A 12,908-nucleotide genomic window follows, 5' to 3' on the forward strand; every position below is an offset into this window, starting at 1 on the left:
TGAATGTTATATGTGCAAAGAAAAGATTGATTCAAAATGCCACAAAAAGTTTAAGCTAGTACATTTCAGGGGACCTCTGGGTATTCTTAGAGCCACAGTGGAGCTCAATTTCAATCAAAGTCACATGCTTGTTTTACAGTAAGTTGTCTCCATGAAAAGGCTATTTCTATATCAATACTTTGGATCTAAAGTTCCTGTGAAGGATATACATTTATGCTGTCCTGGTTAGAAACATGCCTAATCATAATAGAAATTCAACTAGTAAAACAAATTTCTATGGAAAACAGAGCAGAAAATTAGCTGTGAGAAATAACTTTTAACTGAGTAGGCACCAGAGGTTTTACAGAGAAAGTTTGTAGTATAAGATGAGAGAACCAAGCAAAGGGGCTGGAGTTCAGATGTTTATAGTAGCATGAGTCACATGGAAAGATACTATACTGACAAGTATAAGTCACCTTTTTAAAAAAAATTAGCCCTTCAGCCATGGTGGATGAAGCATTGGGCCTGAAGGCAGGAAAACCTGAATTTAAATCTGGCCTCAGACACTTAATGGCTGTGTGATCTGCTCAAGTCACTTAACTTCTCTCTGCCTCAATTTTCTTCATCTGTAAAAGTGAGGGTACTAATAACACTGACCTCCCAGGGTTGTTTTAAGGATCAAATGAAATAATATTTATAAATCACTTAGCACAGAGCATGGCACATAGTATGCACTTAATTCAGGATTATTTCCTTCCTTATGCCATGAAAAAAAAATTATAAACTAAAACTGTTTAGTATCTTATCTTCATTTGGTATTGTATCACTATAAAAATTACTGAAGTCCTCTAAAACTGAAGAGAAAATTTTAAAGTAACATTCCAAAGGATCCTCAGTATATGTTAACTTAGTAAAAAAAATTAGAGCAGATATGTGATGAATGTATCTTATACCCAAAGAATTGGGTCAGTCTGAGACAGCCGGATTATGTCTTGGAAGGTTTTTCCTCTCCTTATTGCATGTTTAAATCCTATCTGCTAAAAAGCATGATGCATTCATTCTCTAATCCTCTCCACCACAGGTAGGGTTTTATGGTTCTTGTCCATTTTAAAGATTAGAGTTACCCTAAATTTGCACTAGTTTGTGAGAGAGAGAAAAGAGGAGATTACACAGTGATACATGGCAGATGTTAGTAGAAGATCTAGCTCTCAGCCTGAAAAAGAAAAAAATGAGCCATTTTATGTTTATAGAAGAAAAAAAACATGCAAAGGATATTTTTCTTGGTTGGAGCAGTTTCATAATAAAATGGAAACTTGTTATTGAAAGCTTTTCTAAATTTTCTTTCTATAATACCTTTTAAAATATATGTGTGTGAACATAACTAGTTATGGAAACATGTTTTACATGATTGCACATATGTCACCTATTTGAAATTGCTAATTATTTTAGGAAGGGGGTGGTGAAGGAAGAAGGAAGATAATTTAGAACTTGAAATTTTTTTAAATAAAAGTTAAAAATTATCTACATGAATTAGAAAAAATAAAATGTTATTAAATATATGTGTGTGTATATATATATACACAAAAGTCAAAATATATAGAATATATACAGAAGTGAAAAATTTTGTGACTTCACCATTTCAGTTACTAAATTTAAAAGAATTTCTCAAAAAGTCTACCACATGCTCTTTATTTCCCCTCATCCCTTCCAACTTGTCTTAAATTAGATAATGTAAGAATTATGAACATTAGTAACAAGCATCTTTAAACCTTACTCTCTGTTACATTAATTGTCATCCCTCTAGAAGTATTAAAATTATTTGTAAACTTTAAGAATTTTTCTCTACCTTCCCTAAATAAACATCATACATACACAACCCTTAAAAACCTTGCTTATTAGTGTAGTTCATTTGACTTTAAATTCATGACTTGGATTAAGAAAAATTGTTTTGAAATTATTGTGTAGTATTTCTTTTAATGCTGACACTTAATCTACTTTAATCTCATGGGTCCTTTCTTGGTATGTTTTTATTCAATCTCTAATATTAGATGTTTGAATGGAGATTTCTGTGTTCAATATAGTATTGATTCTCTTACTTTTTATGTATTTTTGTCTCTAGTATAATGTTAATTACTTCCTTTTGACTTTGGAGTTTGTTTTCTTTGAACTTGATTGCATTTCTTTTTGGTTGTTAAATTAGAGAGAGGGAAAAAAGATGGAGAGGGCATTGTTAAGTACTTCTTATGTGCCCAGTGCTATGCTAAGTACTGGAAAATACAAGCAAACAAGACAGTTCTTGCTCTCAATGAGCTTACATTTTATTAGAGGAAGATAATATATAAGGGGAACTACAACTGAAGTTGGTAGTACCAAGAAAATGATGTGGAGGCCTGGTTTTGCGTATAATTATGCCAAAAGCCACCTATCAGTGTGTACCTTTTTGTTTTCATGTAGCCTTTGGCAAATATACTTTTTGTTTATATGATTTGAAGTTGCTGAAATTTTTTCTGATTCAAAGATGTATATAGCCTTGTAAATATTTTCCGGCCTTTTACCTGTTTGATAATCATTAGCACAAAAGTGTTCTCCCTCAAGAAGATATGTGGGTAGCTGAAGAAACTTAAATCAAGTCTTTTTTTATCACTCACATAATAAATAGCAATCAAAAGAAAAGTGACCATAAAACTAAAGTAGTTTTTGAAGACTTTGTGTGCTATTCCAAACCCATTCACATTATATTTTAAAATAATTTTAAAGGGAAAACCATGAATCAGAAAGACCTAACAGTCATTCATGTTTAGTTATGGTGGCCTCCAAAGAAACCTTATAAGCTTTGAGGTGAATGGCATGCATATATCAAGTTAAATATTTGATGAATAGTGATAAATAACTGATTAGTACTAAAACATAAGCATTATGAACAAATGAAACCATAATTCTAATTTTAAAATGAGAAAGTATAATTTAAAATGACAGAGTCAAACAATGATATTTAAACACTATGGCACTTCTCACCAGTTCCCAAGCCACCAGCTGGTAAATAGGACTTTCTTTTTTTGGAGGGGGGAGGGCAGGGCAGGTTAAGTGACTTGCCCAAGGTCACATGGCTAGTAAGTATTAAATGTCTGAGGCCATATTTGAGCTCAGGTCCTCCTGACTCCAGGGTTGGTGCTCTATTCACTGTGCCACCTAGCTACCCCTATAAATCGGACTTTTAAAGATGTATGTTACCCCTTTATGTGCAGTATGCTTAATAGTATTCTATTATTCTCAAGGCATGGATGGGCCTTCCAGAGGGCATTAGGCACTCAGAAAAATCTATTTTCACATTTCTATAAAGATGTTTGTGTGATAGATTTTAAAAGCACATATTTATTCATTGATATGCAGGTTTTCTCAGTCACATTTCAAAATTGCAAAATAAAATGAATTGTTTGACTTTGACATGCTATCTAAAGTGTGCTGGTTTTACTGAAAATGTTTGTCTTTTTCTGCATGACTAGCCCTTCTAGATGAACCAACCAACAAGTATTTATTTAGGATGGCATGTATATTGTGCAGGTAGTCAAGGTGGCGTTGTTCTTACAGGTTTTGAAGATAATCCCCAAGTGGTTTTGCAGATTATGAGACGGTACCTTGAGACATTTTTTGGATGTAGAGAATGTGCTCAGCATTTTGAAGAAATGGCTAAAGAATCCATGGATTCAGTGAAAACTCTGGATGAAGCAGTCCTCTGGCTATGGAAGACACACAACATAGTGAATAACATGCTGGCAGGTATGACAAAAACAACTCTGAGTGAAAACCTTCTGACCCTTCGTAGATGAGAGCTATGACTAGTTAACCAGGCCCGCTGCTTGGTGTGGCCAGAGGGAATCCCTTTTGAGGTGAGAAGTTGAACAAGAGTGTCTTTCACTAATTTTGTAGCAGCCAACTTTGTAAATCACTTGGTGACTAGATAGAATTTTGATTGTCTTTGGTCTGTGGTCTGGTACCACAGTTGTCACATACAGAAGAGCTTCCTGTAAGCATACTTCACAATACCCAATATTAAAGGATGCATGGTCTTCAATTCATCCACCTTTGTTCTCTCCCCTCCTAACCCTGTTCCCCATTTCCACCATTGCCCTGAAAGGAAAAACAAAATTCTTGTTACATACATGTATAGTCAAGCAAAACAAATTTCTACATTGGCCATGTTCAGAAAAATATATGTCTCATTCTGCACTCTGAGTCTTTTACCTCTGTCTGGAGGTGATAGCATATTTGATTATTAGCCCTCTGAAATGAGTTCCTAATCCTTTCAAAGTTGTTTTCAAAGATATCACCAGAGTGATATATTTGTATAAACTGTTCTCTTGTTTGTGTTCACTTCAATCTCTATCAGTTCATATAAGTCTTCCCAGGTTTCTCTGAATCCATCCCCTTCATTATTTCTTACAGCACAATAGTATTCCATCACATTTATATACCATAATTTATTCAGCCATTTCCCAGTTTATTGGCACCCCTTCAAATTCCCATACTTTGCCACCTCAAAAAGAGCTATAAATATTTCTGCATATCCTTAGTGGCCTAAACCAGGGTACAGTTTGATTGCTCCTCCCTCCATTCTGAACTCGGCAAGTTTGTGTCTGAGCAACAATGGACTGCAGCTGGGCTCAGCATCTGCCATCCAGGAAGAAGGGAAGCTCTGCTGGTTCAGAGTGACAGAACTGCAGGCTCTTCTTTGGTGAGGGGTTCTAGTCCTGGTTATTCTTCTGCAGACTTCAGACTGGGCCCAAATCTGGAACTAACACTCCTGCTTTGCTCCTGGTGTCTGAGCTACTCTGCTTTTGCGTTCTTCTGAACTTGTTCCTCTTTCCTCACACCATTTGGGACCTTCTACTGCTTGGGTGGGGGTATTAGTGGGCATGGGCACAGGTCTCCTTATTAGTCTGCCCTGGATCTATGAACCAGAAGTGGGTGGTGTACAACAAAGCTTCCATTCACCCCTGTTCCTGTTATAACTCTAGTCTTTTCATCAGGAATGCTTAGACGTATGCTATTTCATTGAGGGTCCATTTTTTTCTCCCTGTAGGATTATATTCACTTTTGCTGGATAAGTAATTCTTAATTATTTGCCTATATCTCTTGCCTTCTGGTATGGAGGTTCCCAAACTTATTTGGCCTACTGCCTCCTTTAAAAAAAAAATTACTCAGTACCCTCCTAGAAATCTACTTTCTTATTTAAGCCTTTAGTGGTTTTTTTAAAAAATTTGTGTCATTTCAAAAAATTAATTTTTTTAAATGACATCTTAAATTTAGTAATTTATTATAAATTTGTGGGTTTTTTCCTGCATTGATGTTTTGATGGTGCAGTATTGCACATGTAACCATATAGTATCGTATTGTAAACAAGTCATTACATGCACATATTCCTGCCAATGAATGCTGGACTTCCCAGCAATGCTATGACATGCTTTCCTGCCAACACTTGCTTGTTAAGACCTGTCAGTGGATTTGAACTTGCATTTTGTGTGTTTATTTGGAAAACATGTAATCACTGCAACACAACAGATGAAACATGTACGAACAGGTTTTCAATATTTTTTTGTTTTCTATGTTTCCACCACCCCCTTAGTTTTATTCAACTCTCCCCAGTTGTACCCAAAGCTACTACTATCCCCCTGGATTGTTTTAGTGCCTCCCCCCCCACCCCAACAGGGCAGTATCACCCACTTTGGGAACCTCTATATCTGGAATATGTATTCTAAGTTCTTTCTTTCATAGTGGTGACTGCTAAATCATGTGTGATCCTGAATGTGACTACCCAGTATTTTAATTCTTTTTGACTGCCAGAAGAATTTTTTCTTTGACCTGAAAGCTCTGGATTTTATGTTTCTGCGATTTTTCATTTTGGAGTTTCTTTCAGGAGATGACTATTAGATTCCTTCTCTTTCCATTTTGCTCTCTGGTTCTAACAGGGGTGAGGAACCTGTGACCTTGAGGCCACATGTGGCCCTCCAGGACCTCAAATATAGCCCTTTGAACAAATCCAAACTTCGCAGAACAAATCCCCTTAATAAAAAGATTTGTTCTGTAAAACTTGGACTCAGTCAAAAGGCCACACCCAAGGACCACGTGTGGCCTCAAGGCTGCAGGTTCCCTATCCCTGTAAGAGATCTGTAAACAGATTTAGGCATATTTAAAGAATCATAGATTCTTTCTATAGGGGCTTTCTTTTAATATTTCTTTAAATAAGATGGCTAGATTTTGGTCATGACTTTCAGGTAGTCCAATAATCCTTAAAGTTTTCCCCCTTGATCTATTTTCCTTTTAGTTGTTTTTGTTATGAAATACATTATGCTTTCTTCTACTTTTTCAGCCTTCTGACTTTGTTTTAATATTTCTTATTGTCTCATGGGACCCTTTTATGGATCTGAGGTTGCCCCAGTATGGATCTGGGACCCTTTCTTGCCATGATTCACAGCCTCCTCTGCTACTCTGCCATCTTGGCTCCCAGTCCCACATTATTTTACTGGTATAGCTTCCAGGGAATAAGAAGTTTGCATCAACAAACTGACTGGGAACCACAATAAAAAGAGAATGAAAAAATAGGATGACTTAAGCTGCTCAGATCAGTTGTTTTGGGGCAGATAAAAGAGCCCTATACTGGAGTCAGGAGATCTGAGTTTTTGTCTTGGCTGCACTGCTAATTTATTATGCAAACTTGGGTGAGTCACTTCTTTTTGGGCCCTCCTTTGTTCATCTGCCAAATGAGGAGGTTGAATTCTAGGTGATCTCTAATGTCCATTCCAACTCTGAAATTCTATGATTCTTTAAATATGCCTAAATTGAATGTATCCAGAGTAGAATCATTTTAAATGAGTCTTATTAGACTGAGAGTTCTTCAATCTTGTCATTTGGTGAAAATGTTAGAAATCATAGGATCATTTGTTAAAATAGTAATATAATGAAACTAGGTTTGCAATTTCAGATCCCATATGGGCCACTTGACTCGATGGAAGGAAAGGTTCTATTCTGAAATCCTACATGCCACATTTAATCCCATCAAACCTTCTAAATACAGGTCCTTGGTCACAAAGGGAGACCATGTGGGAGAGTATTGAACCCAAGGCAGTTCATCCCTACTAATAGAAACCTGGGTTAAAATATTCATTCTGCTGACAGTGGGGTTCTGGTATCCTTCCTCATATCGGATGGATAGCACAGTAAGGCAAACTTTATTCATACTAAGACACAGAACAAGATTTCTTAAGTGTCGTCTCCTAAAAGAGAGGTTTTTCATTTCTGGCCAAACCAGACATTGTTCTTAGAAATGTAAGCTTGGTTCTCTCTTTGGTGCCATGTCTGACATGTCTACTCCCAGACGACAGCAGCAGTGCTAACTTTAGGCAGAAACAGCTTTGGAGTACATTCATCAGAGATACATCACTGACCTTGTCTAAAACTAAGTAAGAATGTATATCCCCAAGGAGATATAATGTCTTCTCTAGTAGCCAAGTGTATCTCTGAGCAAATATAAAGCTGACTCAACATAAATAATTTTCATTAAGATCAAATTAAAGTTTTCTTTCATATATAGAGCCCACTAAAGCAGTGATCTTCAGAAAGTATTACTTATTGAACAGGATGCATATTCTTAGTTAACATTTAAACTACTTCTAAATCAATACTTGATTAAAATTTGGCTTAAAATAATTCCACTGGCAAATAAATCTTCATAGAAGATGGATGGAAAACAACACTAAAATACTGGCTTTTATTTAATCCATTGTATTACAAAAACATAAGTAAAGCACTAAAGAAAATTGGTTTCTGTTTGCACTTAATACCTGGATCAGGATATGTAGCATTAGTTACAATTTACATATGTATTACTACTGTTTTGTCCACTATCAGCACTAGCTTGAAAAAGCTGTCCCTCTGACTAACAGTTATTCCTGACTGTTTTTTCAATACTAGGGAATTGTCTTCACTGATTTCAAAGAGTACTGAAAAGTTCTCAAGGAAAAAGTAAATTTAACTCATTTTCTAAAAAGTAAATCTCTGTCCATCAGCATTGTGATGAAATAATGTAAGAATGTCTACGAAATTAAGTAAACAGCAACAAATTACAGTAGAAAGGGGCAGAGAATCACTGATCTAATAACAATATCTACTGAAACCATACTTTGTAATTTAGCTTCAAGTAATGAATCAGTGTTTTAGTAAATATTCATTAAGCACCTTTTACAAGGCGTTGTAGAGGATCTTTATAGATTTTTATCCAGCACATGTTTTTAAAGTACTACTTGAATTTTTTCTGGTAAAAGAAAAGGATAGCCTTGATTTGATGTCTTCTGTCGATTTTTTGTTTCCCTTTCTCTTCCTGTAGGCCAGCCAAGTGAAGATCCCAAATTTCCAAAGTTTCCGTGGCCAACACCAGATCTCTGCCCAAGCTGCCATGAGGAAATTAAGGGCCTGGACAGCTGGAATGAAGTACAAGTGCTGACATTCTTGAAGCATCATTATGGCACCAAAAATATCTTAAATAAATATGCTGAAGATCAGGATGAGCCTAATGAAATCATATTAGAAACCAAACAGGAGTCAAAAGATGCTATCCTGAAGAAACCAAATGGAAACCAAGAGCTGAATCTGGATCTGCCAAATGTTTTGGACCCCAAATCTCATATTTTAGATAAATTAAATAATAGACCTGACAGAGATAAAATTGAACATCCATATGAATCTAAAATTCATATAGAGGCCAAACAGTCTGGGTCTTTCTTAGGGACTGGCTTTTCCAACATTGACATGAGCCTGTGTGTTCTATTATATGTGGCATCATCCATCTTTTTAATGATAATGTATTTTTTCTCCCGAATGAGATCCAAATGGTGGAAAGTAAAGTATTATCGTTCACCAGTATAAAACATTTTTTAAAAAATTATTATTATTGTTGATAAATCAAAGACAAAGTTTCTTTGTAAATGTCAAATTGTCAGCACCGGATGAAGCTTTAATATTTATGATCAGGGATTTTATGCCGTGGTAGAATTGGGTTTCAAACTACATTTTCCTCATTCTATATTCAATTACTCATTATATGAATGTCCTGTCTTGCAAAGAAAAAAGTATTGGTCCTTTCCATGGCATTATTTGTATGTTTCATATCATTCGATTTTTGCCTCTTTTAAGGACCTATAGCATAAAAATTCTTTGTTCACTCTTCCATGTTTTAGAAAGAAAAAATTAAGTACTATCCCACATATTTAAAATATTTCCCATTAAGGTTTTTATATCCTAAATTTTTTACACAGTATGTTTCTTTGTTGCTCATTTGCCAAGACTTTGTTTTTATATTTGGAGAAGCACATATTAATATTTTCAGTGGTAACAGTCAAGCATTTTTGGTCCATTTTATGGTATAGTCTGCATCTTAGAAGGAGAAGGGTAGATGTTCATCTTTTTGGATGCTGAAAATCACCTTCTAAAATGACATTTCCTCGAAGTTTGTGGTAATCTGATTATACTTTGTTCTTCCTGAGCTGTTCCCACATAAATTAGAGGGAACTCTTGCTAGAGATAGAGCATAAAACCTGAAAAACAAACAAGATCATGTTTGAATTATATTGGTGATACCTCAGAGCAAGTGATTCCTTGGGAAGCAGAAGAAAAGTCCTCACTTATTTCTCTACTTTGAAGGTTTCTGATAGCAATTGTCTGTAAGACATATGAATTGGTGGTGATTTTTTTCATTCAGTGAATTTCAAGTAAATACACACCTAGCAAATTTGTTTTGTGAAAAAACAAAACCATTTCTTACTTCATTCTTTGAGGTTAAATTATTTGGGTTCAGAAAAAAATAGATCTTTAAAGACATGACTCTGGGTGGGTTGGTTTTTTTTTTTTCCAACCTGTTCATAAGAAATATGTGAGCAAGTGAATGCTTTTAAGGTCTCTCCATCCTGTGATTGTCCTCTTTGTGTGAGTGGATTCGAGTCTTGCCTGGATTCTGCTCATGTTCAGTAATATTGTTAATGGAATAAAGAGTTATTATTACAGTGTCACTGTGATTTGGACCATTGCGGTGTTTCTGTTACAGAGTCAGTTTAGAGCCAAGAGACTTGACAGAAGTGTACTTTAAAATAAAAGTTAGAAGACCAGATCTTTGCCAAGGAGATGGAAAACAGGCAAGTTGCCATATCCATCTTTTAATAATTAAATAAGAAATCTACTTAGGTTTATGCCAGCGTTAAGTTATTAAATTAGCTTTTATTAGATGTTACTTTTATTATCTAAACATCTTATCAAGCACTGTGATTAAATGACCTTTCTCTTAATTTGAGTGGAAATTTCCTGTTTTACCATTGTGTATATAAAGTGCTAGAATATTACAACACAATATATGGACTTCTACAAAGGGACTTCTCCTCTAGTAGGGAGGAGTGGGAACTCATTTGAATATTATTGATCTTGACCAAAAGGCCAAGAAGCAATCATTTTAATATTATTCGTTACTTTGAGAACATAGTGAAAGTGGAGCTAGTAGTGTCTGGAAAGGTGAAATATGTTCATTGGATCTTATTGGCTGCCAGTCTTTGCTGCCCTTTAAATAGATCAGGAGAGAGCAAATCATTCTAACAGGACACCCTCTGCTGCTGGAATTTGAAGGGAATTCAAGAGGAAACCCAGTTCTGAAGTTTAGAAGGACAGCTGGTCTGTTCTGAATGCTGGAAATAAAACTGTGCTAAGGGTTGGATTCCAAGATTTTTAAATGGTGTAGCCATTTAGAGTTTGTGGACTATGTTAGGGACTATGTTAGGCTGAAAGATCATAGCAAATGGGCTGAGTTTCACCTCAAAGGAGAGAAGCAACCTTATATGTCTTTAGGAAGTATCCTAGGCTGGTGACCTTCAACAGAGATGGATAAAGGAATAGAAATCAAGAGCCTAGATATGAAAATGGAAGACCATCTCTAAGTCACTAGAAACATGACTGCATTAAGTCTTGTATCATTTTTTTAATGTTACCTTTTCTCTTAATTTGATAATTATTCCTAACCACCATTTTCTCACTTGGATTAAGGGAAGGAAAGCTTGCTAGTAGCAAAGGAGGGTCAGTTAGACCAGTGAGTATTTCTTAAAGTTAAGGAGTGGACTGGTGATAGTGGAAAAAAAGAAGGAAGAAAACCATTGAGGCAGAGATTTTGGGATTATGAGATTAAAAACTAATGATTCCTTAGCCTCACAGGGAGATTTTTTCTATCAGCACATATCCATCTCTAGTGTTGAGTCAGAGGAAAATAATTCCAAAAGAACAAAACTTTCAGAAGGCATGTATAGGCTGTTGAAAAATAAGGGAAAGGGAGGGTACACTAAAAGATCTCTAAGGTCCCTTTTAATTCTGAGATTCTTTAAACCATGGCATATAGTAAGTTATTCAAATCCTTGTGTGTTTAAAATTTTGAAGTTTTATCCTTTTTGAAATTAAGCTTAAACTATATCATAAATTTAACTCCATTTTAATAAATATCTGACTTCATGATATCCCCATCCTCACCTCTGCCAAAATTCTGCCTAATGTTTTGTATTTTATTTTAAACAGGGACATAGCATTAGGATTTTGAAAGCAGAGTGGCATTTGTAGGGAAAACTAACATTTTCTGTAAAGTAGGGAACAGGTACCCAAAGGAAAGTTTCTGGAGTAGCTTTAAAAGGCCTTCATAGCTTTTGATTTGTCAACAAAATCTTTATCTGGAGACAAAGATGTATTAATTTTTTTTAATGATTTTGGAAGTCAGTGCTTTTTTTTTCTACTTTTGTTATTTTTTTATATGGTAACTGACTAAAGGATAGCCTCTTGGTGTTTACAAGACCATTTTGAAGTTCATTTCATTGTTAAAACTTCAGGGCAGTGGGCAGTTTTAGTGAAAAAGAAAAACCTCAACAAGATGTTTATTTGCACAAATATTGCCAACTTTTGCTTCATGGTTTCGCTTTTTACTAGATTAGAAAGATTGTTTGAAAAAGAAAGCAAGAACCTAAACAACTCCATCTCTCTTATTAGAGGGTATAATATGAATCTCATCCATTCCACTGTCAGTGGAGGAGGGGCTTTGAATGATCTTGATATATTTCTGTTGTGTATCAGATTTGTTCTTCCAATCTCTATGTCTCCTGGTTCCATAATGGGAGGTTCTAATTGTTGTAGTATGTAAGGGTCAAGTATTAATTTTGGGGAGGAAAGAAATGGATGAACATAAAATGTACAAAGTAAAATATTTAGTCCAAAAATATTTTCTGGTTCATGCTTGAATTCCCTTTTCTTAAAATAGCTTCCTTTTAAGTGTATTAATTAGAGGTGACATGCTGCCCAATAATAGGGCTTTTTTAAAGTTATTTTGCTAAAAGCCCTTAGGATTCAAAGTGAGCATTTAAATTTCATAGTATCATATTGTAAAGTTAAAATAGTTTGAGGGATAAGTTTATGTCCTTTCGAGAGGTGATGAAAAGAGTTTTGACACAGAACAATAAATGTGAAATTCACATTCAGGGAGGGAGCCAAATTATTTCTTATCTCTAGTGTCTGTTATGGGAGGAGTTACTGTGCCAAGAGAACCAAAAATATTTTCTCGATTCATTTTAAACTACAAATGGTATACTACAGATAATGCTCGTGTTTGAAATTGATGTTAGTATTTTTTAAAATTGCTGGGGTATATTTTCTAAGTCTAGAGATAGCATAAAAAGTTGTTGAAAACTAATAAATATATTTCATTAATTTAAATGCTTATTTATTTTTAATGGAAAGATTTTGCTGAAAAGCCAACTGATAAAATATTGATGTTATTTCTTTCTTAACACAGAAAAGACCCATTTTGTATTGAATTGGCTAACTCTACTGTATACGTTTTTGAAATAAAGAAGTCTGACATTTTA

At 34.9% G+C, this 12,908-nt stretch overlaps 1 protein-coding gene across 2 annotated transcripts in view; it reads left to right on the forward strand.

Annotated features, from left to right (window-relative positions):
• QSOX2 (quiescin sulfhydryl oxidase 2) overlaps positions 1–12,908 on the forward strand; it is a 71,903-nt gene extending 58,995 nt beyond the window's left edge. For both annotated transcript variants that reach the window (XM_069108371.1, XM_069108372.1), the window contains exons 11-12: positions 3,568–3,756; positions 8,360–12,908. In XM_069108371.1, coding sequence (XP_068964472.1) covers positions 3,568–3,756; positions 8,360–8,898 — 728 coding nt within the window. In that variant the 3' untranslated portion in view covers positions 8,899–12,908. The remainder of the gene's footprint in view (positions 1–3,567; positions 3,757–8,359) is intronic.

Source organism: Petaurus breviceps, unplaced genomic scaffold, assembly GCF_028583685.1.
Source record: "Petaurus breviceps papuanus isolate PSGF00001 unplaced genomic scaffold, PetGlider_PUasm1.0 90383, whole genome shotgun sequence".
Classification (NCBI taxonomy): domain Eukaryota; kingdom Metazoa; phylum Chordata; class Mammalia; order Diprotodontia; family Petauridae; genus Petaurus; species Petaurus breviceps.